Here is a 27,186-nt window from a genome sequence, read left to right on the forward strand (position 1 = left end):
ATTGTGTTATAAGGTCTGATTTATTCATTCAATTCATGAGCTTTAGTTGCCGTTATTATTCTTGATGCTTTAATGTTATGAATGTATGTTACATAGGCTAAGCCATCTATTTGAACTTATATTCCTTTGATATTCTCTTTTATTTATTTAAAAGTTGGTGACTAAATTAGAAGGGTCAAAAAGTCTGAGATCACATTGCAAATCTGTAATCCTAAAAACCTATAAATAATCAGAAATTTAATGGATTAAAACAAAATAATACAATTAAATAAACTGAATGAAAAAATATTTATGAACACTATTCTAAGTTATAAGTGATATTTAAAAATCAGCAATTTTACCCTTTAAAGAAAAGAGAATGAACACAAAAAAATGCTTTTTTTTTTTTTTTTTTTTACTGCACTGTTTTGCCGTTTGGTACATGTCAACAGAGTGGATACCTACCGACGCTTCCGCGTATCTGTTACCACGGAAACATTCTACCCAATCACAATAACCAATGTAGACGTGCCAGATTTTTAACCAATCACATAGACTTTAACTCCAGCGGCTAGCAGTTTGAAACGGGGCTTTTAACAGTAGAGTGGGCACTTGCAGATTGAAAGCATTAATTGTGTAAACAGAGGAACAAATACCTTTAAAACTCTAGCTAAGAAGGTAATGATCGTAGAGTTTCATCTCTTTACCGCACCCGACTTGATGATGCTTTGTAGATTTAGCCTAGGAACTCAGGAAGAGGCTAACACTTAACGTTATATGAAGGTTTAGCAGGAACTTAGTTGCATTTGCTTTAGCTCAGGGACTGGTGGTTTATATCTCCTGCGACTGTACAATATAATATAAGAACATTATAATGAACATTAGCAAACATTGCTAAGTTAACCGTTTTCTTACATAACTTAGTGATAAATCTCTGCTGCTCAAATAAACAAAAACGTTGCAAAGTTCGTTTGTCCTTCGTTATATAAGTACATGATTATTACCGGTAATGTTTTGCATGGTAAATATTAATTATTAGCTGATAGATTTAAATCGTTTTTTAACAATGATAACTTGGTAGAATTAGACAGGTTTGAAGTAACTTAGCAATAAAGTAAACAGGATTCGACTCTTTTGGTAATTTTTTTAGTTAAATTAGTCATCTAAACATTGTCATATATCACAAGTCCTCGTTTATTCTGTATTTCAGATGTCATCAGATGAAGGGGAGCGCAATAGTCCAGATTTACCAAGAGATTCAGACAGAGGCAGCTCAGTTTCCTCTGTGCTTCAGGTGAGTTATTATATCCAGCATTGCAAAAGTCACTGATTTTCTGTCCTGTCCATTTAAAGGACACTTTGGTGTTGTTCCTTCTCTTTCAAATTTTCAGGATGAATACGAAGAACTTCTTCGCTATGCTGTTGTCACTCCTAAATATGAACCGAGTCTCCCATCACAGCTCAACTTGAGTACAACTCAACTCTCCAGTTCACAACATACTATTAAAAGAGACACACCAGCTCAACCTTCTGCAGGTACACTCCTCCTTACTGAATGGACTCAAAATGTTACGCATGGTTAGGAGGAGATAATAATGCTAGATCATTCCAAATTGCAGACACTAATATTGTACCAAAAAAAAAAAAAAAAAATGGGTTGAAAGGTTTATTGGTGTAAGGCGGTAATTCTCGACCAGGGCCTCTATGGAAGGGGTGTCCAAACCTGCTCCCAGAGGGGCACTGCTTCAACACACCTGCCTGGACGTTTGTAGTCTGCCTAATAAGATCTTGATTAGCTGTTCAGGTGTGTTTAATTGGGGTTAGAGTTAAACTCTGGAGGACAGTGACCTTCCAGGAACAGGATTGGACACCCCTGCACAAGGGGATCTCAACACACTTCCAAAATGGCCACAGGATAGCTTAAATTTCTCAAACTCGGTCCTGGCGGCCCTCGGTCCTGGCTTAAAATCAGGGCTCTCCCCAATTAAACACACCTGAACCAGCCAATCAGTGTCTTAATGGGGCCTGCTTAAAATTATTTAAAATAAGAGAAAACAAGGTTTATACAATCTAGACAGCTACAAATAATTTTACTTAATTTAATTTGCTTCATTAACAACTGCCATTTTTATTTTAAAATCAGGGTTCTGGATACAAACTGGATATACTGAATGTGAGAATTGTAAAAGTGTGATTTCTAGAAATGGGAAAGTTTTGTTTTTTTTTAATGAAAAATATAATTTATATATCAAATGTAAATATACCTCTGCAAATATTTAGTTGTGTAGAAATGGCTATTTATAAGGAAAAAAAATAGAATTGCAATGCAAGTTATTTGGTAATAAACATAGTATCAGTCATAGTATAAGTATCAAGAGTATTTTTTTTAAATATTAAAAATATTGTCTTAAATATTGTCTTGGAGTCAAAAAGATTGAGAGAGGTGGTTTCCTTTGTTTTATTTCAGATAATGAAGGGCATCCAAACAATGGGTCTACACCAACTCCTCCATTAGAACAATCCAGACCGCCAAGTAGAACATCTGAGGGTAACATTAGTCTTCTTTCTTTCTTTCTTTTCTAAGCATCAGCACATGACGCCTGATGATCTGCTGCGAATGTACTGCAAATGTTCTCAAGACAGGCGAGCAGAAATAAGAGATCCATTCTCTCTGCTAGCCGTGTGTCAGTAATGCTTGCCCTGAAAGTACCCTTAAGTGTTGGAACTATCTGATATAATATATTGCTTTTACTTCAGGTGAGTGCATGGCAGCCAGGTCTGTGTCATCTGAGGAAAGATCAAACATATCAGGACAAAGCAGTCCTGACGCTCTGATCACCGTCATGACAGAGATGTTCATCTCAGATGAGAATCTGAACAGGATGGAGAACATTTTGGACACCTGGAGCACAAACCTTAAGGTTTGTCTTGCAATTGTATGTTTTGCACCATTTTGCTGCACACCGTAATGCATTATAGGAACTGTTTCTTGGTCTGTCTGTGTGCAGAGTAATGTGATGATGGAGCTGAGGAAGTGGAAACTGGCTTTTGTGGAGCAGCACAGACTGGAGCTTAAGAAGGAGAGGGAGAAACATGCAGCACATGTGGCTGCTGTAAATGCTGAGATGGATGGTCTCAAAGACCTAATCAACACTTACCAGCTCTCTAACCAGAGGAAAGATGAGGTGTGCACAGATATTGAGACAAAAGGCCCATTCACACCAACGACGATAACTATAAAGGTTAAGATATCGTTCTAAATGCAAAAGGATAACAAAGTCCACACCACTACTATGACTATGGCACAGAGAAACGATATTGTTGGAATCGCACTCAATTTTATCCAGCTGATGAACGATAACATTGACAGCCAATCATAAAACTTCCTGCTTTAAAGAGCTAGACATTTAAAGCGGCAGATGACTAAACTGCAGCATGCGCTTAGAATAAACAGAACAACATCGTCCACTGGTGTGGACTAAGCGGCAACTTTCTACCTTCTCTCTTGAATCCAAGACGGAAGTGACTTAAATTGCAATTCGTCAACTGGCCGTTAGAGACAGGCTGCAAAAGAGAATCAATCCCATAGACCTGTGAGGGGGGTGAATATATATATATATATATATATATATATATATATATATATATATATATATTTTTTTTTAGAACTTATCCATTTGAAATTATATTAAGCCTTAAAGTTCAGCATAATTAATGGTGTGGCCACTTGAGTGACAGTTGGATTGCCGCTGCGGTCACTACTAGCCGTTTGTCTGCTGTCTGTTAGCCGTCAGTCACCTCAGATAATCCCACCTTTTTGCCCATTTTCGTTTATCCGAGAGTGACGCGCTCCCAAGATGGCAACAGCTGGCTCTGCCCACTTTGAGCTTCAAAAATGCTCTTCAGAAACCTGCAGGTGATGTCATGGACACTACATCTATATTTTACAGTCTATGGTGTGGACTGGTGTGGTTAGTGTTATAGTTCTCATTATTGGTGTGAACATGCTTTAAGTCAGAGATGTTATTTATTGAAACTAATTGGCTGGTCCTGCAGTATTAGGCTAGTAAACATTTTGAGATATTAGTATTGAATATAATAAGATACGGGTGCAAAAATTTGGGAAATAGTATATAAACCGCAACACAGAATTTGTCATTCAAAACACAAACACATGTGGCTCTGACTCACAATTTTCAACAGGCTGTAAGTCTCTGTTTTCCAGTCTGTCATATCCTGCTTGGCCTTTGCCTTCTGCAGGTGATCGTGAATCTGAGCAGGGCGGTTGACAGGCAGAGGGAGAAGTTGGAGCTGATGAGGAGTTTCACCCAGTGGAGACTGCAGCAGTGTTCTGCCAGAGAGGAGGTGAGACGGCCGGGGCAGATCTGACTGACTGCACACACACACACACACACACAGGGCAGGGTGTTTTCAGACAATGCTGTTTACTCATGTCAGATTGAGAGTTAGGACAGGACAGTTCACTCCAAAATGTAAATTCTTTCAGCAATTTACTCACCCTCATGTTGTTTCAAACCCATAAGACTGGTTAATCTTCAAAACGCATATTAAGATAATTTTAATGTCCCTTCATTAAAAGTCCAGGTTACCAAAAATTACAAGATCCAAGGCATCCTAATATGAATCTATGAATTGAGTGGTTTAATTCAAGTATTGTGAAGAGATATGGTTGCTTTATAGGTTTAGGTCTTATGGATCTGAAACAACATGAGGGAGAGTAAATTATAACAGAATTAGTTATTTTTGTGTGAACTGTCCCTTTAAAGATGTAAGGAAGCCAAAACAACAGCAGTGATGTTTTACAACCTTTTGTGAACATGACTTCTTTCAAAAACAAGCCTTATTTCAATCTTATGAATCTGATCAAATGCATGTCTCTGTGTTTTAGGCACAGGGGGGCAGACTGGCCGAGCAGCACTATCATTTGCAGCTCAAGAGGAAGGTGTGGGCAGGCTGGCAATCGCTCATCCAGAACAGGTGGCGGGAGCGTGTGGAGAGAGCGTGTTGTGCCAGAGCAGAGGACGTCTGCATGCAGCTCTCCACAAACTATGAGGCCAAGATGGCACAGGTTCGTGAAACCCTTGTGAAAATTTTAGTGATAGGTCTTTTATCTTAGGTGTTAGTGATTCCATGTTTAGTAAGTTACTGGATGTGGACATAACATGAAATGATGACATAAATCTTGTTTGTCAGCATGTAGATGAGCTCCAGAAAGCTCAAGCTGAGATCCACAGGCTGCGCACGGAGCGAGAGCTCTACGAGGACTCTATGAAGAAAGCTTTCATGCGTGGGGTCTGTGCACTCAACATCGAGGCTCTTAGTATGTTTAACACTGGAGAAGCAGGTAGACTGGACCGTGGTAAGACAATAGAGTGATTTAGTCCAATTAAAGTGGGGATGATTACATTTATGAAGGCATGATATAGCAGTTTAATATGATTGATTTTTACATAAATGAAGTGCGACAGAGTTATGACGGATACTCCACTATACAAAAACATTTTGAATGGAAAAAAAAAAATCCTATTTTCAGCCTTTATTTTTGTGTGTAGATGTTCCACCTCCTGGGGACGAGCCAAGCACCAGCTCAATGGCTAATCACCCTCCACGTACAGTCTCGTCTGCACGGCTTAGTCCAATTGTCATGGAGAGTCCAATACAGCCGGGCCCCTCCCACAGCAATACAGACAATGTAGAGGCGGTAAGACATGCAACTTTCGATTCTAAACATTTTCGATTCTAAATGATTTGTTGAAACCAGTAAACATGTTTTGTACACTGCTGTCAAAGTGATTTGCATTTGTATAGGATTCTCTTCATTTCAACATCAAGTTTGGAGCATCAGTCAAATTATATATATATATAATTTTTTTTTGTGTGTGTGTGTGTCTGTGTGTGTGTGTGTGTTTTATGACAATTGACATTTATTCAGACTAATTTCAGCCTATAAAATCAAACTTTGCATGGCCAATATTACTGCTGATGTTTATGTATAGATAATGATTGACTTTAAAATCATTATGAAATTAAAATTGACCTTTTTTATAGAATATTGTTGTAGTCATTATAAAGGATTTTTCCATGTATATTATTTTCAAAATGTATATGCCATCTTCGCAATCTTTAATCTCTTCTCTGATGACGTTTACTGGCGGGAGGGCGCGTGACAACCAGTCAGTCAGTCATGAGATCACAGTAATAGTAAACCACTACAATCCAATCAGTTACCGATGGACAAAATCAAGTCCCACCCTACATTTTTCTGGTTTAAGAAACAGTTTCAATATGTCGCGAAGAAAAGACTATCGCAACTTCTGTTTCATGCTTACTTCAAGGACAAAAATCTTTATATATATATATATATATATATATGTAACTTTAACATGACAATCTATCTTTGTTAAATTATTATTTGTATGCATTGCTCTCTTTTCAGGACCAGTTTCTCTCTCAGCCTAGCTCAATCACAGGCCCAAGAGCAGAAACCCTTCTCTCCACCACAGTGGTGAACTCTACTGTTCCACCAGGGGGCAGTACAAGCTCCTTCCGACAGGTACCGTCCCTGGAAGTATATTTCTAAATATTTTATATCAGCCTGCTGAACCTGTTTCTGAGCTGCTTTTCAAAATGCTTGTGAAAACATTTATACTTGTGTATTGTGTGTGTGTTCTGAAAACTACTTGCTTCTAAAATGTTCTCTTCTTTAGGCGAACGCACGGATAGTAACAGCTGGCAAGCAGAAAGCCTCTAAGACAGTAACTGCTCGTTTGACAGGAAGGGCAGAGCATAACCGGATGGGCCGTCCCCCTACGGCCCTGCATGTCATGGGTGTGGCTCCTCCCATGAGCTCAGTTGTAGTAGAAAGACACCACCCTGTCACTCAGGTATAAAGGAACATCCCTACAAATGTCTAAGTACATGTGATGATATCAGAACATTAAACACAGTAGTGAGTGATCATTCCATTTCCCTCTTTCCCCCCATATACAGCTCACTGTTGGTCAGGCAACAGCAGCTAAGTTCCCTCGCACCGCTCTTCAGAGTCAGACTGTCTCCAGCAGCAAGAGCTCCTCCAGCCAGCCTAGAGGCCCCTCCTCCTCCTCCTTTCACATCCACTCCATCAAAGTTGTGGACTAACACACAAACTTGCTCATTTATGGTCTGGTCTGGATACTGTAATTCGAAGTATTTAATTTGTCAGGTTTAGAGGCTTTAAATTAGGTGCATACATGAAGTACAAAATTATTTATTTTTTATCATAAGGTTGAAATGAAGGTAAGATGTTTATATACTAAATTTGCCAAATGAACACTTTTAATTGAAGAAACATTTATTACGTGATATGGTTTTTTATTTAATAAAAAATGTTTGTATTAGTGTCACCTTTTACTTTATAATGTTTTACAAAGCCACAATCAAAATCTGTACGTTTTTTTTATGTATTAGTTTGGACTGTATCTTAATTCACAGGTTTTATTTAAGTTAGATGCAATCTCCATGCGTCTCAATTAGAAAAAAAAAGCAACATTTTTCTGTAGCAACTTGGATTCATGAAACTGTGCATTTCCTTGCATCAACGTTTGTTCCATCCATTCTTATTTTTTCTGGGGATGAGACAAAAATATATGTTATGAGATTTCACTCTTTCCTTTCTGCTATTTTTAATGTAAGGGACATTATAAATGACTGTAAAACACACTCTCTATTAAATGTGCCATTTAAAAGCAAATACTATACCGTTTATTACTGATGCTTCCTTCAAGACATTGAAACCAAAAATAACGGCATTCTGTAAAGATGAGTAAAAACATCCTACCAGCAATCTTTGTAATCCCAACAGAAAGCAGTCCCTCATACAGGCCTTTGGCTGGGTTGCTTCCTTCTATCATGACTCTATGAAGCCAAATCAGAAGCATCCTGTTCCCATGCTCTTTGAAACTGTCAGGACCTAGATACAGCAAAACAGGAGTCTCTGAATCAGGTGCATCTGTAGTTTAATACATTTGAGATTTCAATCACTTTTGTTTGATTTGTTCAGTCTGTAAATTGCCAATAAACTTGATTTGCAATGGGCGTTATAATTTCGAATGTGTGTATATATACACTCACCAATAAGATTATTAGTTACACCTGTTCAATTTCTCATTAATGCAATTATCTAATCAACCAATCACATGGCAGTTGATTCAATGCATTTAGGGGTGTGATCCTGGTCAAGACAATCTCCTGAACTCCAAACTGAATGTCAGAATGGGAAAGAAAGGTGATTTAAGCAATTTTGAGCGTGGTTTCACAAGTTTTTCACAATCTGCTCAGTTACTGGGATTTTCACATAACCATTTCTAGGGTTTACAAAGAATGGTGTGAAAAGGGAAAAACATCCAGTATACAGCAGTACTGTGGGCGAAAATGCCTTGTTGATGCTAGAGGTCAGAGGAGAATGGGCCGACTGATTCAAGCTGATAGAAGAGCAACTTTGACTGAAATTCAACCGAGGTATGCAGCAAAGCATTTGTGAAGCCTCAACATGCACAACCTTGAGGCGGATGGGCAACAACAGCAGAAGATCCCACTGGGTACCACTTATCTCCACTACAAATAGGAATAGGTTTCTTGGCACACTTTAGGCCCCTTGGTGCCAATTGGGCATTGTTTAAATGCCACGGCCTACCTGAGCATTGTTTCTGACCATGTCCATCCCTTTATGGCCACAGGATAATCCACCATGTCACAAAGCTTGAATCATTTTAAATTGGTTTCTTGAACATGACTATGAGTTGACTGTACTAAAATGGCCCCCACAGTCACCAGATCTCAACCCAATAGAGCTTCTTTGGGATGTGGTGAAAAGGGAGCTTCATGTCCTGGATGTGCATCCCACAAATCTCCATCAACTGCAAGATGCTATCCAATCAATATAGGCCAACATTTCTAGAATGCTTTCAGCACCTTGTTGAATCAATATCATGTAAAATTAAGACAGTTCTGAAGGCGAAAGGTCATACACAGTATTAGTATGGTATTCTTAATAATCCTTTAGGTGAGTGTGTGTGTATGTATATATATAATTTCACACACTCACACACACACACACAGTTGTAATTGAAATTATTCAACGCCCATTGCAAATCAAGTTTATTGGCAATTTACAGACTGAACAAATGAAACAGAAGTAGGCTAATTGAAATAGCTCAACACAACAAAAGCCCCTGTGCTTGAGACAAAACCTGTTTTGCAGATTTGTGCTGTTCCGAGGGATTCTATTCACAGGGTTGAATAAATTTGAGACTGCATTATATTATATTTCATATCTGAAGTGGCTAGATTTGTTCCAAGTGTCATGTTTGACTGTATGTTAGAAATATGGCCCAAAAAGGGAAGATATCAAAAAGAGAAGATATCATCGCCCTACACAAACAAGGAAGTCTAGTCCCAGAGTAAAATGCCTGTTGAACTGAAAGCAACTTGTACAGGGATATCTGAAAATATGTCAGTGCCATTGTTTTGTCTCTAGATATATTAAGTTTTTCTGCAAGTGAGATGAGTAAATGCATGTTCACATTGGTCTAGAACTACAATAAGCTAATATCCAAATACACAACACCTCGGTACCAATTTTCTCTCTTGTAATGCGTAACCCCCAACACTGGTGGTACAGTACATTTCAGAGTAATATCATTAGTTTCATTCATCAGTTATAGAGAGCCTAATTCCCTCCCCAAGACCTTATTTCGAAAAAATAAATAAAAATAATTGTATGGTAGTCAATGGCGAGAGATAACAAATACTTGCGACTTCATGACTTTCAAAATTATCTTTTAAATTGACAAACAACAAATGTGTAATTCAGGGCACAGTTCAGATGTAATAAAAAGATAAGTTGTCTCTCGCCATTGACTACAATGCATATTTTTTTTTTCCTGAAATAAGGTAGGTCGCATGAACCGGAAGCTGAGGGGAGGGACTTAGGCTCTCTCTATTAGCCTAAGATTGTCTGTTGGTGCTGCTGAACTCCCTGTTAGGGGTTAATTTTGAGGCTCTTCTGAACATAAAGATAAGATTATATAGAAGATCTGATGGTAAAGCATTTCGCTCTGACCTGTCCACTGCTCTTCGATGGCAGCCACCTGATCCTCTGTGAACTCCCAGAGCTCTGCCAACTTCTTCCAGTCATTGCGCTTAAGGTGTTTGTATGCAAGCTCCCATATCATATCACGCAGCGGATTCGTGTCAGGGGAGTGATCTAATTTGAACGTCAATGGTGATTCGTTGTGAAGGCTCTCAATGGCATCTGTATTATTCTGAAAGGGTAATCAAATAACATCAAGCTCTGAGAAAGGCCAGATTCGCCAGGTGCTGAAATTAGCACAGGTATACAGCACTCTGAATATTATTACTCCATGTTCGCTGTTGTTAAGGTGATCATTTTTGACATATGCAATCCTTGTGCAAATAAATGGCCTGTGGTGACCTTTCTGAATGGAATTATACACGCTTTAAAATTGCATTACACTTCCGGCACTGGGTTTAATAGAGAGTGGCTGAGGTTATAGCAGCACGTGACATTTGCCGGGAGGAAAATGTTCGTCCCACTCTTTTACAACACACAATACCATTTATTTCATGGTTTGCTTTGACCAAATTGGAAATCTGAATACCCACCATTTGATAATTGCACTTCCATCTGAAATACCTCTCAGCTTTGATGATCATGTCCACAATTATAACCATATTCCCCCTCGCCGCCACTCCAAGAACTGTTTTATTTTGCTGTAAAGGATAATAAAAGGTTAAAAAATAACTTCTCCTAAATTGCCTATTCTCTACCACATTTTTAAACCTTTATCAGGCACTGTAATATGTCAGACACGGTCTGTCACCCTGTCCTGAATCTCCAGATCCACCTCGGCTTTCAGAATCATCTCGACCACATCCACCTTCCCCATCTCAGCAGCGATATGGAGTGCAGTTTGTCCCATCTGAGTGTGTTGAATGAATAAAAAAAAATACTGAAACATGAATGCAATGACAAATATCATTACATAAATGATGGATAAAAGAAGGTGAGTAGACGCACATGATCTGTAATGTTTGGATCACAGCCAGCCTCAAGTAGGGTGTGGATTACGGGGATATGACAGTTCTTCACTGCTAGATGGAATGGAGTTTGCATATGCTGAAAGATTGGAAAAATTGTATATGCGTGTTATATAATATGTCTATGTGTGGGTGGGTGTGTATACACACACAAACACTGTGCTAATATTAGTTATTGAAGTACAGTAGCTAACATAACAAAAAGACAATTCATTTACAGCATTCAGTATTCTTTGTTAATGTTCATACACATTTTAAACATTTCAAGTTAAACATCAGTTAGTGTTTTATAAAATGAACATTCATTGGTGTTATTATTATCATCAATGCTGAAAACAGTTATACTGGTACATTTTTGTATTGCTTTATTAAATGTCTTTACTATCACTTTTGATAAATCTGATACGTCCTTGCTGAACATTTGTATTAATTTCTTCCTCTACCCCAAATTGTTTTAACAATAGTGTACATTAAAGCTATCTGAAGTCAATCTTTATTTTCCTAAAATAAAATGAGTTCAGTTATTGATCTCTTCATCTAGATACTTTAATTACAATGTTTATTACACATCTGAAATATTCTCGTGTATAGGTTAGTGTGCAAGATGGATGTGAATAGCATCAACAATTTCAGGCAGCAGAAAAAAAAGTGAAATGACATTTCTCACCTGGTCTTGAGCGTTTATTTGGGCTCCACTATTCAGGAGGAGTTTTACAATTGGAAAGTGTCCCCTCTCACAGACTGGATGCAGAGGGCTGCTTCTGCTCTGAAAATCATCACAGGTTAGCCTACCATCCTCTAAGAAACAATGCTGAATAGGTTTTATATTTCATAAATTCATTAAATCTCAAATAGTCTGAGTCTGTCATTATTATCCAGTAGTAGCTTATCAAAAGGAGTGTTTAAAATCATCCCCTCAGTACATACTAAGGTAAAGATGTTTGGGTCACATTGTGCCTCCAGAAGGGCTTGTACACAGTCCTCATGAGCTCCATCTGCAGCAAGATACAGAGCGGTCTGCCCTGCCTACACACACATAGCAAAGAAGTCATATCAATGCGTCTCAATTTCTGTGTGATTCTGGAACAAGTGTTGATAATGCCTAAAAGGACAGATTATTACCTGGTTGACATCATTGCGAATGTCAAAGTTGTCTAGAAGTAGGTGCAGTGTTTCATGTTGACCGTGCTTTGCTGCCAGATGCAAAGGTGTGTCTCCAACCTGTCAATAAGAAAGGAAAAGAATTACACTCAAAATCAGGTCCTGCTATAATTAAAATAATAATAAAAAATACATATAGGTTTTGAAATTGCTTCTATTTAAAAAAAAATATGTGCATGGAATTACAGCTTTAATTCATTTCTGTAATTACATGTAAAATTACACCGTTGACACTTCCCTTACCTCTTAAACCACCCAAACCTTATCTCAAATAGTGGCAAAAGTGCTTTGAAACAATGCATAAACACAGTAAGTAGCTACATTGCACCTAAAAATTTCTCTGGTGTAAGTACATAGTAGTTAAAGACACCTTATATATATATATATATATATATATATATATATATATATATATATATATATATATATATTGCATTAAACAAACCATTTATAAACTAAAGGATTCAATAAAATTTATGAACCTTATTTTCCTCCATGGTGGCCATGTTATAAGGTTCCTCCATCAGCATCTGTAGCATGCGAACACAGCCGTGTGCTGCGGCCAGGGCAAAGGGTCTGTTACCATACTGACAGAAGAACAACACACTTTATCTTTGTGTGTATTGAAGGTCTCTAATAGGGACATTATCTTTATATGATCTAACTTTTTTATTCTGATTATTGTTGTTTTTAATATAAGATGAGCTGATGTTTCCTTACTTGTTCTTCTTTGTCAAGTTCTCCCATTTGCAGGTCATCAACGATGTACTCTACAATATCAGTGTGATTGTTCATGGCAGCGCAGTGCATCATGTTCAGGCCCTCCTGAACACACAATGATTTACATTAAGCTCTAAAATGTCCTAAATGTTTACCTTTATGAGTAACCTGTATGAGGTGTTACAATTGCAATGACACATGTTGTCTCTGACTTTTAATGACTTTTGCAATGTACACAATTCCAATGTAAAACAAATATGGTTTAAAACATTCAGAATGATATTTACAATATGTAAATCTTGCTGAGTAAAGACAATTTTCCAGATAATAAAAAAGGTAAACATTTAAAAGTGAAATTAATATGAATTTATTGAATAAATCAATTTATGTTAATTCACACAAATTCAATAATTTTAATGCAGCTATTGAGGGCTATTGAATAATTAACACCTGATGTGTGCATATTCTTTCTAATAATTCAAAGGCCATCCTCAATTATACTTTTTTTGTATATTGTAATTATTTCAGTTACATTATACACTAATATATATATATATATATATATTAGTATAATGTAACTGAAATAATCAATAACATGCATCACCTCACCGTATTTTCAACGCTTTGGTCAGCTCCACCTTGAACAAGTAACTTGAGGATTTCCAAACTCCCAAACCACGCTGCTAAGTGAATAGCAGTCAGTCCATGCTGCAGAAACACAGTATGAGTACCATTATTGATGTTAAGGGTAACAGGGTAAATCATTAATGCTTGGGCAAACATAGGCTACCTTATCTTGTAAATCTAGTTTGGCTCTCCTTCGAAGGAGCATATCCACAACTTCCACATTTCTGAAGGCCACGGCATAATGAAGAGCAGTTCGACCGTGCTAACAGGAGACAAGATTCATAAGAACCACTCCGAGAAGGTGAACAAACATATCTGTATTTGCTACTGGAAAAAAAAAACGGCACACCTGTGTAAGTTAGATGTTTATTGACATACCACATTCTTGGCATTGACATTAACGCCTCTCACTAGAAGCTTCATGCCCTCCACGTCGTTTCTCTTTGCTGCTTCTATGAAGTCTTTCTCAACCTCCAGCACTGTATGGGTCAAATCATCAGTTCAATAGTACTGACAAGAACTTTACAAAAAGTATTGTGGTAGCACCATGGTAGAGTGATGTAGGATATTAGATGGCATGACTATCATATTTATATTGGTTCAACATTTACATGGTATTTACACTGGAGTACAAGTGTATTGCATGGTACTTTTTGTAGACTACAGGAAAAACAAGTAAAATATTAAAGCATCAACTATTATATTTGGTGGGATGAGTTAATATCACTTTTTTATTATATAATGAGCAAATACATCATGAATTCACTATCCAAACAATTGTTGTCTTATCCTGAATCACTATATGGTACACCTACTGTATAATAAGAGTTTATATTCTATTTTAGACTGGTTCGGATCATCACCGTTGTGGAGTAGCCCAGCAGCAAAAGTTTAAAAAAAAAAAGGCAAACAAGTAACAAAACAAGTAAACAATGGCAATTTTTGGAGTAGGCCTATGTAAAAGCAAAAGCGTAAAATTGTCTGCTAAATGTAAATGTTAATGTAAAACAATTCTGCTGTTCAAATTCAAAATCTTAAAAGGTTTAAATCATTATTTTACAACTAGTTTTAGACTTGGATTGTCAAAGTAAGAAAGTTGCAAAATTCTATATAACTATACACAGAAAAGGTTGATTTTTTTTTTTTCACACTAAGACATAACACATACTGTTTCTGGCTTGTTGTTATACTATTGAAACAATGAGCAATTTAACTTCACAGATTGGTCCTATTATAAATGCCTCACTGTAACCTAGATTCAAACTTCAAATCGAGTTTTATGATTTTACATGTACCTCCTAATTTAGAAAATTTAGGCTATTCAGATCGAATACAAAATTGTTTGTTAATTTTCTTAAAGACAATTTTGTTAAAATTTTGTAAATTAATTTTGTTAAGACAATTTTTAATTTTGTTAAAGACAATTATTAACATGTATATTCAGGACATTTTATCAGCCAATAGTACAGAGGAATCATCATAAGTGTAAAACAGAATAGATATAGGATATTCAAGCAGGATGGTCTTTACTCACACATCTCCTTACTGTCATAACCGCCATCTTCACTAATATCCTTTGGCAAAATAAAGTCAGTGAAACCTTTGACGTGGTCTGATTTTAACCATGTTTTGGGATTAAGGTTCTCCTTCTTCCAAACAGGCTGCTTCAGTATGTAGTCTTTCAGGGCTTGAGCTCTCCTCTCCATAGTTGCACAAGCTCTTTGCTTCAAAGACTTCAGTAAAATATATCAGCTGGATGGTTTTGTTTGCATTGAGAGCTCACGCCCAAAGGACATACAGTTAAATAAATGGCTTCAAGCTCTGATTGTGTTACAGTATGTGCAGCTATAGGGAATACGAGTATACGGTTATTATGCATATACACAACTGTTCAAAGGTTTAGGGTCAGCAAGAAATTAAAGATATTATAACTTTTTTTCAAAAGTGACAGTAAACACCATGGCAAGGGGGCGTGGTCTAGCGAAATCTGACAGGAGAGAGGATCGGGAGACAGGTGCGGCGTGAGTGGTTGGGTCAAGTGCAAATGATAAACACCTGGCTCTTGTTTCAGTGACTGGTGTGGAGAGACTGCATATAAGCGAAGGGGAAACATTGTTCGAGAGAGACACCTAGGAGACTTGTGGGTGAGCGCGCGTGTGGAGCACCACGTAGAAAGAGAGAGAAAGAGAGAGAGAGAGAGAGAGAGAGAGAGAGAGAGAGAAAGAGAGAAAGAGAGAGAGAGCGAGAGAGCGTCGACTGCGGTAGTACGAGACAATTTGGAAATTTAGAGCCACGCCGCCACCGGTTGAGCTCCCCCACCTGTCCATGAACAAGATGGGGTCCCAGGATGACTCGGGAGGTCTTCCTGGACCTATTTGAGAAAGCAGCAGAGGCAGGTGTGTAGCCGAAGGAGCATTGGCCAGATTGGCTCTTCCCACTGCTGTCCAGGGAGGCACAGGCCGCCGCCCAATAATTGCCAGTCCAGAGCCTCCTGGTCTTCGATGACCTCAAGAGGGCCATCTTGCAGCGCAACATGGGCAGCGATTTCGGTCACTGGATCTGGGCGACAACGGCCAGCCCTTCGTAATGGTCCAACAGCTCCGGGACTCTTGCCACACGTGGTTACTGGCCGAGGGAAGTGCCTCGCTGGACTCAGCCATCCATGGCGGAGGATCAGCTGGTGGCATGCTCCAGGGTTGGCAATACCCTCCCTAATGTTTCTTGTAAATTAATGTAAATTCTCTCCCTTCTTCTTTTTCACCTTCCCCCTCCTCTGCCGGTACCAAATACCTGTGAGTATTAATGGGGTACCTATCAGGCTCTGGTGGACTCAGGCTGTAACCAAACCTCAATCCACCAAAGCCTGATTCAAACTGAGGCTTTGGATATGAGCCGCATGGTTCGGGTAAGATGTGTGCACAGGGACATGGTGAATTATCCATTAATGTCAGCTGTGATTCAATTTAGAGGTCAAACGCATAGGATGGAGGTGGGAGTTAAACCGCACCTCCGGCATCCGCTGATCCTGGGAACAAATTAGTCAGCTTTTAGGGAGTTATTGAGGGGTTTATTTGTGAATGTCTCTTGTGTACAGAAAGCGCAGGATAGAGGGGCAGAGGGGCAGAGGGGCGGCAGTGCGGATGGGAAAGGCTGAACCGGGACCCTCAAGTCTAGATTCAGGGGAACCGAGCACAAATAAAAAACAGATTTCTCTCTGAGCACGATGATTTTCCCCCGGAGCAGTCTCAAGATGAGACATTAAAACACGCCTTTGAAAAGTTCCGTACCATCGACAGTCAGTCTCTCCAACCCAACTGTCTGCTCACCTATCCTTATTTTGCGATAGGATTAAAGATAGGTTGTATCGAGTAACGCAGGACACACTTGTGTTTGCGTTCACACAGAAGGCGTTCTGGCAATTTCCCGGGATCAACGCACTGTGTGAAAGGGGCTTTGCTCTCTCCCTCTCCCTTGTGCGAGCAATATACAGTTTGAAGCACAGTTTGATCTGTCTCGCATGCACGCTCTTGCTCACTTGCTCTAGATTCCGGGAGATTTTAACTAATTTGCCATTCTCAATATGCAGGAGACTCCCGGAATGTCTGATAGCGAGGGGATGAAGATGTCGAAGACAAAACGTCAAGAGTAAGTCCACGTCAAGAGTAAGTTTACCGATTATCTGAAGCCCATATAGAATCATGCCAACCCATTGGCTGATGGCGTGGGCGCCGCTTTGACGCTCTTACGTCGTATTATATTAAATGATATGATATATATAAATGATTTCCAGGTGGTAGCATAGAGTGGAGCTCAACTCTAGTCTACATTGATGGGCGGAGTAGTGGGAGTGGCCTGCGGAGCTGAGCATTGCAATGCACTATGGGGATTGTTGTCTACAATCCACAAGCACTAAAAAGTAATTTTCTACCTTCTATCGGCCAAAAAGGACCCAAATTAGAAACTTATGATACTATTCTACTACATATGTGACCCACTTTCAATAATTATTCATGTCTCCACCGGTGGAATTACCCTTTAATCTTCTGTGTGGGAATACTGAAAGAGATCCTCACTGACCAGGGCATGACATTTATGTCACATTATTACTCAAACTTTAAGAGTTGCTGGGCATTAAGTTGATTCGTACCAGGCGTCTATAAGGCACAGACTGATTGGACGAACGATTTAATCGCACATTAAACACCATTATATGTAAATCATGGATTCTCTCAATGGAGAATTTGTTACAGGCCCAGGGCAGACAGACCCAGTTATACAACAGGGGAACCCGACTGAGATCATTTTCACCGGGAGATGTCCTTGTATTGCTCCCTACGTCGAGTTCGAAATAACTCGCAAAGTGGCAAGGTCCCTTTGAGGTCACACAGCGAGTAGGCTCAGTTATGGATAGGAACAGATAGGAACGGGGAACGTCAAATTTACCACCTCAACCTCCTTAAAAAATGGAGTGAAGAGGTGGTGACAGTGATTAGTGCGCAATCACTCGCACTAGCCCGGGAGGAGATCATCTTTCAGCATCCTAGATTGCTGACGTAGTCCGGTTGCTGGCAGAATTTGCCAAAGTGTTCTCGGCCCAACCCGGTCGAACCAATCTTATTCAGCACCATGTTGCGATGGAGCCGGGCGTAGTCGTACGCTGTTGGCCCTATAAGTTACCTGAACAACAAAAAAAAGTGGTTAAGGCGGAATTAGAGGCGATTCTTGACATGAGCGTAATAGAAGAATCCCACAGTAACAGGGCGAGCCCGATAGTTACCCCCAAGTTAACGCTGTGTTGAAGTTCGATGCGTATCCAATGTCGCGGATTGATGAACCGCTTGATCGGCTGGGTACCGCTCGCTTTTATTCGACACTGGACAAAACGAAAGGATACTGGCAGATCCCCTTTGTCCAAAGAAAAAATAGCCTTTACCACGCAGTTCGGGTTACACCAATTCGTCACACTTCTGTTCGGGTTGTTCGGGGCTCCAGCTACGTTTCAGCACCTCATGGACCAAATTCTCAGGCCCCATACTGCATATACCGCTGCCAAATTGGATGATATCGTCATCTATAGTAACAACTGGCATAGGCATAATTATGGAGCATGTGCGCACTGTCCTAAGAGCGCCGAGATTGGCTGGGCTCACGGCCAACGACAGCACGTTTTGGGCTTTACACGATGACGACAGCACAGCGACGGTGAAGCAGATTTTTATCATAGAGAATGTTTAAATACTAATATCAGCTTACGAGGAAAACAGAGGCCGAGTTAGTGGTGCTTCAAAGACTGCTACTGTTGGAGATGATTCGGGAGAAGTCTGTGCACCTTTATACCGATCAGAGCACACGCTGACACGGAGTAATACCTTGTTTAGACTCGACGCGTCCACACGAGCGTGAAGGTGCGTGGCAAAAATGACGCGTTCGGTGCGTAAGACCGACCCCATTTCCCTTAGCTGTGTGCATGGCTTTTTTTGTAGCGGCGGCGCGTCTGAGGATGAACGACTTCAAGCCGACTTCAATGTAGTCTCACCCATAGACAGTAAGGTCTCACCATACAGGTGTGTCTAAATTGCAAAGTTCATTACAAAGTTTTTTTTTGTTAAGGTTTTTTTTACTCAACTGTTTACTTAACTGTTACTGTTTACTGTGTGATAATGGAAAGCACATTCACTTATAGTTGTCTTGCTGTTAATTTTAAATAAACGTAGAGCAAGTAGCTATTCAGATTGTCTGCTCGTTTACTCAAACTGAACGTCGCTCTGCATACATCATCTCCTTCAGCGCTCTGATTGGTTTTAGGTCTATCCAATTGCGCCTTTGAGACATCTGAGCTACGTCCGTTGGTGACGCCCCTCTGGAAATGATATGTCTATCAAGCTTTGCCAGACCATAACTCAGTTACAAACTGAGATGGTCTGGTTTCAACCAGGCTATGTGAACCCAAGCGGCAACCTCCCCGTCTCTCTCTTGAAGCCAATACGGAAGTGAATTAAACTGCAATTCATAGAGTGGCCGCTTGAGGCAGGCTGCAGAAGCGAGTCAAATCTGTATCTCCCCCATGTTAAAATGCCCAACTTTACAGCAGAAAAAAACATGTTTACAGCCTGGAGCAAAAAGTGGCTTTGGTCTATTGAGCTCATTTTTCCCTTCATGACAACTGTGAGGGGGGTGAATTTTTTTACAACTCCTCTGTTGAAATTATATTTAAGCCTTAAAGTTCTGCATAATTAAGGGCGTGGCCACTTGAATGACAGGTGGATTCATGCTGCCGCTTTCACTGCTAGTCGTTTGTCTGCTGTCTGTTAGCGTCACCCTCAGCTGTGTTTCTGCTTTTCCGGGATTATTTCATACAATTTAATACATGTATTATACCTTCGCCCGTGCACGCCGTTGGATTCCGTCGTGTTGAGTATGGAGAGAACAACCAGTGCCGTGTTTCCAGCTGTTTCCCTCGCATGCACTAATGGATGTCTGACGTTCTCTTTCATCATCTCGTGTTCGAGATCCACCTATGGGAAGGGCATCCGTACCTGACCTCTGCAGAAGCATCCAATTGCACCAAGTCTGGCTAGACAGACAGAAGCGCGCGGCCAGTGCCCGATGAGGCCACACCCCTCACCCACGGGCATATAACATCTGGGCGCGCTGCTATTCCTCAGTTGACATTCGCTTCTCGCGACCTCTGCACTCTGCACTGACACAGTTCGGTTGGATTAACGTTACGCTGTCCACTTTCGAGTCTACAGGAGGACATATCGCCAGATCAGCCTCCGCCAGACGTGAGTGACAGTCGTTTTTCTTCAGCCTATCCGCTGTGTTTTTTGCATCCGGAGCCGCCGAGCTCTCGCTGTCCTTCACCTGCTCCTCCTTACATGGCTGCCCGCCACGTATTTTCCGAGTTCTTCACCGCTGGCCCACCCATGGCTATGTGACCGTCTAAACAGCCGCTTCCCCTGGGGAACAGTCCATCACGACGAGCCTGCCCGGCCGCGTGTGGTGCTCTCATCGCCGCTAAGGACCCTCTCGTTCTGCGCGGTCCGCTTGGGCTTAGCACGCTCAAGAAGCTTTGGAGAACCCGGAGAATTGCGGTCATTGTAATTGCTGCCCATGTAGCTTTTTACAAAGCCGGCTTTAGTTGCACTATCCAGCGCACCGTGCTTGGCATTTCTTACTCGGATGGGGGACACGGTGATGATGACGCGCTACCGGGGGACTCCCGGAGCGCCACAAATAAATATTTGAGCGGTATTCAGCCCAATCCGCATTCCCTGAAGAGGACATCTTCGCGGGAAAACCTCACTCTCGTTGACGAACCGGTACGGTTCCGGCGACGAGGATGACGCGGTCTTTCTAACGTTACCCTAAGCTAGCGCTCACGCGGTTTTGCCTCAGTCGATCCTCCTGGAAGTTTGTGAGCGAGCGGCCGTTCGTCTCAACATTGTGTGGCCAGCTCCATAGAGCGCCACCGACCAGGATAGGAATATTTACGACGGGTAAACGCGGGTACCACCGCCCAGCCTGAGGAAACAACTCTTCAACGTTTTTCCAGTGTTCGCGAAGCTCTCAAGCGCGCCTAGAGCCTCCCGCTAGACTGTTAACACTGTCTCACGGGCCTTGATGAGTAGGAAGGCGGCCCTGAACGCTAGCAGCCCGCCTGCTGTTCCACCATGAGAGCCTCCAGCCCGCGTTCACGGGCCACTAGCCCTCCGTATTCTCCCGGTCCCGGAACCCTTGTCCGAAAGACACGGGGTCTCCCTCGGACGGTCGGGTAATCCCGTCTCGTGGCTACCAAGCCACAGGGGGGCTGTTGTGAGGGAAAGTACATAAGCAGTGTTACCACACCGCACACACTTGGTTCCCTCACCCAGTTATTAAAGGCTTGCCCCAGTGTTTCCCAACACAAAACACAAACTATTATTAAACGAATCAAATGAATTCGTGCAGATTTTTATATCTGTGTCAACATAGAGAGCAAATCTCTCTGATCCCTTGCATGTCGCCCCGAGTCTACCCTCAAGATGGCGCCATTGCCTCACAAATCAACCAGCTGGGCTCGCACAGCTCAGTTGCGGCTGCAAGCCATGTGTTTCTAGTGCACTTTGTGTGTGTGGAAGGCTTGGTCATTGTGTTTCCCAACACATAACTAAATACACGTTTAAACAAACTATTCTTATATATCCTTAAAAATGGATAGTATTTTCTGCCTGCACTTGAGACTGCCCAGTTCATGTGTTCAGGAGATGTGTGTTTTTCCCCCCAATTTCAAGGGGCTCCTTGTGGGTAAAGTTTAGCACAGTGTACACCACACTATGTTTGCCCAGTTCACGCAGTGTTTGCCCAACACAAAACACACAAACACAAATATAACGAATCTAACAAATTCGTTTCGGAGGAAAAACCTCTTTCCGCAGAGAGAACCTTCTCACTGCAGAGAGAGGAAACCCCTCCGAACCCCCGCATGTCGCCTCTAGTGTGCCCACGAGATGGCGCCATTGCATCACAAATAATTCTGTTGGTCTCAAGACACAGCTCTGCTCTGTCCCGAGCGGGGACACTCGCGAGTCACGAAGCGGCTTGGCGAACCGTTCGGCTCCCGAGTGGGTAATGCGTACAATAATGCAGGGTTACAGATTGCAACTCGCAGTAAAACCCTCTCATTTCAACGGCATTCTCTTTTCTCACACGGAAGAGAAAGCTTCTCACATTCTGGAAGAGGAAAATTCATCTCTCTTAAACAAGGGAGCGATTCAGGTGGTACCCCCCAATCTGATGAACCAGGGTTTTTATTCCCGGTATTTTCTGGTTCCAAAGAAAGGCGGCTCTCTCCGCCCTATCTTGGACCTTCGAGTGTTGAACAAACATTTGAGGAAATACACCTTCAGAATGCTGACACAGGGCGCTCTCGCCCGTGCCATAAAACAGAACGACTGGTTCACATCAGTCGATCTGAAAGATGCTTTCTTTCACATAAGCATTTATCCTCCGCACAGGAATTTTCTTCGTTTTGCCTACCAGGGCATATGTTGCGAATTCACAGTTCTTCTGTTTGGACTCAGTTTGAGTCCCCGGTCTTTCTGTCTGTGCGCGGAGGCGGGCTTAACGCCTCTGAGAATAACAGGTCTGAGAATCCTGACTTACATTGACGATTGGCTCATCATAGCCGAATCGAAGGAGAAGGTGTTGCAGGACACCGGCCGTGTGCTCGCGCACATCACATCGCTCGGGTTCCAAGTGAACGTGGGCAAGAGCAATCTCACGCCCAGTCAGAATGTCAATTTCCTGGGTTTGGAGTTGAACTCGGTTGCCATGCGAGCGCGTCTCTCTCTAGAGCGCGTTCGCTCTCTATGAGCTGTCTGTCACAGTTCAGAGAAGGGGCGAAAGTGCAATATCGCACATGTCTCAGGATGCAGGGTCTCATGGCTTCATCCACCCAAGTTGTGCCATTAGGACTCCTTAAGATGAGGGCGTTCATGAAATGGGTTTTGTCGCTACATTTCAGCCCGATTCGCGACCTTTGCCGCTCGGTTACAGTGACGCGCGCGCGTGCACTGCAGCCCTGCGCCATTGGAAGAACGCAGACTTTTACGCACGGGGAACCCCTCTCGGGGCGGTTACGATGCGGAAAGTGGTGACGACAGATGCATCCTTAACAGGCTGGGGTGCCACCCAGGAGGGCAAAACTGTGAACGGTCTGTGGCCAAACAGACTACGTTCAGCACATATAAATTATTTAGAGCTTTTTTACCAATTGTAAAGCTCTGAATCATTTTCTGCCTCGCCTGCAGGGACATCATGTGCTGGTACGGTTCGACAATACCACGGCTGTGGCATATATCAACCGTCAGGACAGCTTGCGCTCGTCGAAACTTCACCTCCTAGCTCACAAGCTCTTGGTGTGGAGCAGACGGGTTTTCTTGTCGCTACGCGCGACTCACGTCCCAGGCATTCTGAACGTCGGCGCATCTGCTGTCAAGGGGAAACCCAATCTACGGGATTGGCGTCTTCATCCGCAGATAGTGGAAATGCTATGGATGAGATTTGGACGGGCGAGCGTAGATCTATTCGCCTCGCGCGGAAACTGCCATTGTCCTATGTTCTTCTCTCTAAGGGACGTGGACGCGCCCCTCGGGGTAGACGCACTGGCCCACCCATGGCCTAGAGTGCTCCTGTATGCTTTTCCTCCCCTGTGCCTGATATTCCCACATTGGCCAGGGTGAGAGAGCAGGGCCTGTCTCATTCTGATAGCACCCAGATGGCCCAAAGCACCGTGGCTGGCGGAGATAATCCCTCTGTTATACGCCGAGCCATTGTGCCTTCCCGTTCGCACGGATCTATTATCCCAAGCCAACGGTGAGATTTACCACCCCCAGCCGGACAGGTTGGCTCTCTGGGCCTGGCCCGTGAGAGGACGAACCTGAACGCACTTGGGCTTTCGCCGCGTGTGGTTACCACTATTCAGAATGCCAGGGCCGTCTCTACACGGCCCTTATATGGCTGTAAGTGGCAAGTGTTCGAGGGGTGGTGCGATGGGCGCGGTTTCACATCTTATCAGTGTTCAGTTCCTGATATTTTGTGTTTCCTTCAAGACCTCATGGATAAAGGCAGGTCCTTTTCCACCATTAAGGTCCACTTGGCTGCTATTTCAGCCTGTCATGTGGGTTTTGAGGGCTCGACCGTCGGTCAGCACCCTCGAATCCGTAGATTTATGAAGGGTGCACGCCGCTCTTTGCCAGTCGTCAGGAGAACTGTCCCGGAGTGGGACCTCTCCATGGTGCTGGAAGCTCTGTCTCAACACCCTTTTGAGCCTTTGGATAGTATATCCCTTAAGCTGCTGTCTCTCAAGACAGCTTTGCTTTTGGCCTTGGCATCTGCTAAACGTGTCAGTTAGCTACATGCACTCTCGGTTCATCCTTCGTGCTCTAGTTCTCTCTTAGTGGAGATAAGGTCTTCCTTAAGCCTAACCCGGCCTTCATGCCGAAGTGCTTCCCTGCGTTCACTTCGGAGGTGTTGGAGCTGTCCGCTTTTCACCCTCCACCTTTTTACCTCTCTAGAGGATCAGAGGCTGAACGCTCTGTGTCCAGTCCGTGCCTTACAGGCATATATGACCAGGACGAATGCTTTCCGGTAGAGCGACCAGCTCTTTGTTTCATGGGCTCCCCCTCACTTAGGGAGTCCAATTTTGAAGCAACGCCTCTCACATTGGGTTGTGGATGCTATTACCATGGCTTACAAAGCAAAGAGAGTGCAACCCCCTAGGGGCATCAGAGCTCATTCCACAAGAGGTTTAGCCACCTCTTGGGCTCTGTTTAGGGGAGTGTCACTGCAGGACATCTGCTCCGCTGCCAGTTGGGCCTCTCCTCATACCTTCGTGCGCTACTACCGGCTGGATGTCACCAGTACCTCGGTAGCACATTCGGTTCTAGGGGTCGGGTCGTCTTAGCCCCTCCCTGCTGTAACCCTGTTGGTATATATATACCATTAAGAGTGAATGGGCTGACTGGCCATGTTCATTCCTGTCACCTATCATTTCTTCCCCTTTCGGGTATAGATTATGTCTTGGTGGGTTGGGGTTACTATCTCGCATGTGTCCCATGCGTATTTCATGTCCTGCTTGTCCACATTAGTTAGGTGTGGTTTCACCATCGCAGGCTCATGATTAAGGGACGTGTCAGGCACCGCCTCCCTGAGGTGACCGTCCTTCTCTGGCTTCAGAACCTCACTGTGAGTGTATTGGGCAATCGGGGAGCTGTCCATGTCTCTCCCATAGGTGGATCTCGAACACGAGATGATGAAAGAGAACAATAGGTTACTGTCGTAACCCCGGTTCTCTGAAACATCGAGTGGAGAGATCCACCAGCTTTGCCCCGCTTGCCGCACGAGAAGCGAATATACTTACTGAGGAATAGCAGCGCGCCCAGATGTTATATGCCCGTGGGTGAGGGGTGTGGCCTCATCGGGCACTGGCCGCGCGCTTCTGTCTGTCTAGCCAGACTTGGTGCAATTGGATGCTTCTGCAGAGGTCAGGTACGGATGCCCTTCCCATAGGTGGATCTCTCCACTCGATGTTTCAGAGAACCGGGGTTACGACAGTAACCTATTGATTTCAGCGCTTTGAATGAGCGCGGATTTCTAGTTCATTTACTTGAAGTTCTGAGGTAATATTTGGTTTGACCCATCTGAGAGGCGGCCAAAATCGGATTGTAAAATGGACTGAATTAAAGCCCTTTACGAACTTGACGTGAGATGCCGACTGACATGTGTGCTTGCCTTGAATCACTGTCGCATGCACAAGCTTAGAGCAATATTGTAAGTAACTTATACATTTTAACTAGCAGAATAATAATGCATCACAATGCACATAACGTTAGTTGACTGCTTGTATGTTGTGAGAAATGTGTGTGATCTGTGTTAATTACTTGTATATATGCTCTTAACTAATTGCCCCTTGTGAGATTAATAAAGTTGATAAAAAGAGTAAAGTAGTCTCACTTTTAGTTACGTCTTAACTATTATAATATTTCGAAGGGCAAAACATGAACTTTAACCATTGGCTTTACTTTTTCAATCAGCTGTCAATTCAGCGGCAGTAGCATAGCATTAGCACCTCAGCTCCACCCGCGTCCCGCCTCTTTGCCCATTTTAATTTATCCGGTAGTGACGAGAGGTGACGCACTGCCAAGATGGCGACGGTCGGCCCCGCCCACTTTAGGCCTCAAAGTTGCTCTTCAGAAACCTATGGGTGACGTCACGGACACTACGTCCATATTTTTTACAGTCTATGTGTGAACCAGGCTTTAGAAAAAAAAAATCTAATTAATGTTTGTTGTTTTGAACTTTATTCATCAAGGAATCCTGAACAAAAGGTTTCCGCAAAAATATTAAGCAGCACAACTGTTCTCAACATTAAAAATCATAAAAAAAAACATTTAAAAAAAAAAATCAACATTTAAAAGTCATTAAAATCTTTTTAAACTTATTTTCAAATCATAAGAGCATAAGAGACTTCTTTCAAAAATATTTAATACATTTTACCAACCCTAAACTTTTTGAATGATAGTGTACTTCTCATTCCTTCTTGGGTGAAGTTTAAATCTGTTTAAATAATTTACAGGTTTACTAAGAAAAGAAAAAAAAAACACACCCTGATATATTTCCATCCTTCAAAACACAACACACCATTGTAAGATTAAGCACAATTAATCAATTAGGACAATTTTTAATTATTTTTTTTTTTTACATGGTTTACATTTTTTACATTAATTTGATGTGCAAAAAAGAAAATACAATTACAATTCTGAATGTGTACAATTATGATACTTTTGTATATATTTGTTATTTAGATGGTAATCTTGAGTCATGGTCTAAAAATTGCTTTGCACGCTCATACAAAAATAACTGCTACTTTGTGTTTATGTGAAGAATAAAATTATTTAAAATATATTTGAACCATCACTCAATGTAGAATTAACATTATTGATTAACATAAATATAGAAAGAGGAAAGTGCAAAAGTACACATATGCAGCATTTTTCTCCACCACACAAATACACATTCTATTAATACAAAAAAAAAAAG

At 41.9% G+C, this 27,186-nt stretch overlaps 3 protein-coding genes and 1 pseudogene across 7 annotated transcripts in view; 2 read left to right on the plus strand and 2 right to left on the minus strand.

Annotated features, from left to right (window-relative positions):
* Nucleotides 1-529: 529 nt before the first annotated feature.
* On the plus strand, nucleotides 530-7,721 carry poc5 (POC5 centriolar protein homolog (Chlamydomonas)). 2 transcript variants are annotated; one of them, XM_039649875.2, is made up of 13 exons: nucleotides 530-657; nucleotides 1,190-1,273; nucleotides 1,371-1,515; nucleotides 2,447-2,527; nucleotides 2,737-2,900; nucleotides 2,988-3,164; nucleotides 4,240-4,344; nucleotides 4,889-5,068; nucleotides 5,194-5,359; nucleotides 5,553-5,701; nucleotides 6,437-6,553; nucleotides 6,708-6,884; nucleotides 6,991-7,721. In XM_039649875.2, the coding sequence occupies exons 2-13, from the start codon at nucleotides 1,190-1,192 to the stop codon at nucleotides 7,135-7,137; spliced, it is 1,692 nt and encodes a 563-aa protein (XP_039505809.1). In that variant the 5' UTR covers nucleotides 530-657; the 3' UTR covers nucleotides 7,138-7,721. The 2 variants fall into 2 exon arrangements, with proteins under 2 accessions (XP_039505809.1, XP_088986262.1); XM_089130136.1 differs by lacking the exons at nucleotides 530-657; nucleotides 1,190-1,273; nucleotides 1,371-1,515 and adding an exon at nucleotides 2,050-2,152.
* On the minus strand, nucleotides 7,327-15,331 carry ankdd1b (ankyrin repeat and death domain containing 1B). Of its 4 annotated transcripts, XM_089130135.1 has the most exons (15): nucleotides 15,140-15,331; nucleotides 13,984-14,084; nucleotides 13,769-13,867; nucleotides 13,588-13,686; nucleotides 12,979-13,083; nucleotides 12,741-12,845; nucleotides 12,220-12,318; nucleotides 12,025-12,123; nucleotides 11,765-11,863; nucleotides 11,078-11,176; nucleotides 10,881-10,979; nucleotides 10,663-10,770; nucleotides 10,100-10,301; nucleotides 7,817-7,948; nucleotides 7,327-7,604 (listed from the first exon to the last, which is right to left on the minus strand). In XM_089130135.1, exons 1-15 carry the CDS (start codon nucleotides 15,309-15,311, stop codon nucleotides 7,549-7,551), a joined length of 1,674 nt encoding a protein of 557 aa, XP_088986261.1. In that variant the 5' UTR covers nucleotides 15,312-15,331; the 3' UTR covers nucleotides 7,327-7,548. The 4 variants fall into 4 exon arrangements, with proteins under 4 accessions (XP_088986261.1, XP_088986259.1, XP_088986260.1 ...); XM_089130133.1 differs by having other exon boundaries at nucleotides 7,327-7,948; nucleotides 15,140-15,312; XM_089130134.1 differs by lacking the exon at nucleotides 12,741-12,845 and having other exon boundaries at nucleotides 7,327-7,948; nucleotides 15,140-15,312.
* A 7,896-nt stretch (nucleotides 15,332-23,227) lies between these two features.
* LOC120464194 (uncharacterized) lies at nucleotides 23,228-25,703 on the plus strand (annotated as a pseudogene).
* Nucleotides 25,704-26,499: 796 nt separating this feature from the next.
* polk (polymerase (DNA directed) kappa) overlaps nucleotides 26,500-27,186 on the minus strand; it is an 11,541-nt gene continuing 10,854 nt past the window's right edge. Inside the window, 1 exon segment of the mRNA XM_039649872.2 lies at nucleotides 26,500-27,186. This exon segment is cut by the window's right edge and continues 298 nt beyond it. The gene's annotated coding sequence lies outside the window, so the exon portion shown is untranslated.

The sequence above is a fragment of the Pimephales promelas genome, chromosome 4, assembly GCF_988280905.1.
Source record: "Pimephales promelas chromosome 4, fPimPro1.hap1.1, whole genome shotgun sequence".
Classification (NCBI taxonomy): Eukaryota; Metazoa; Chordata; class Actinopteri; order Cypriniformes; family Leuciscidae; genus Pimephales; species Pimephales promelas.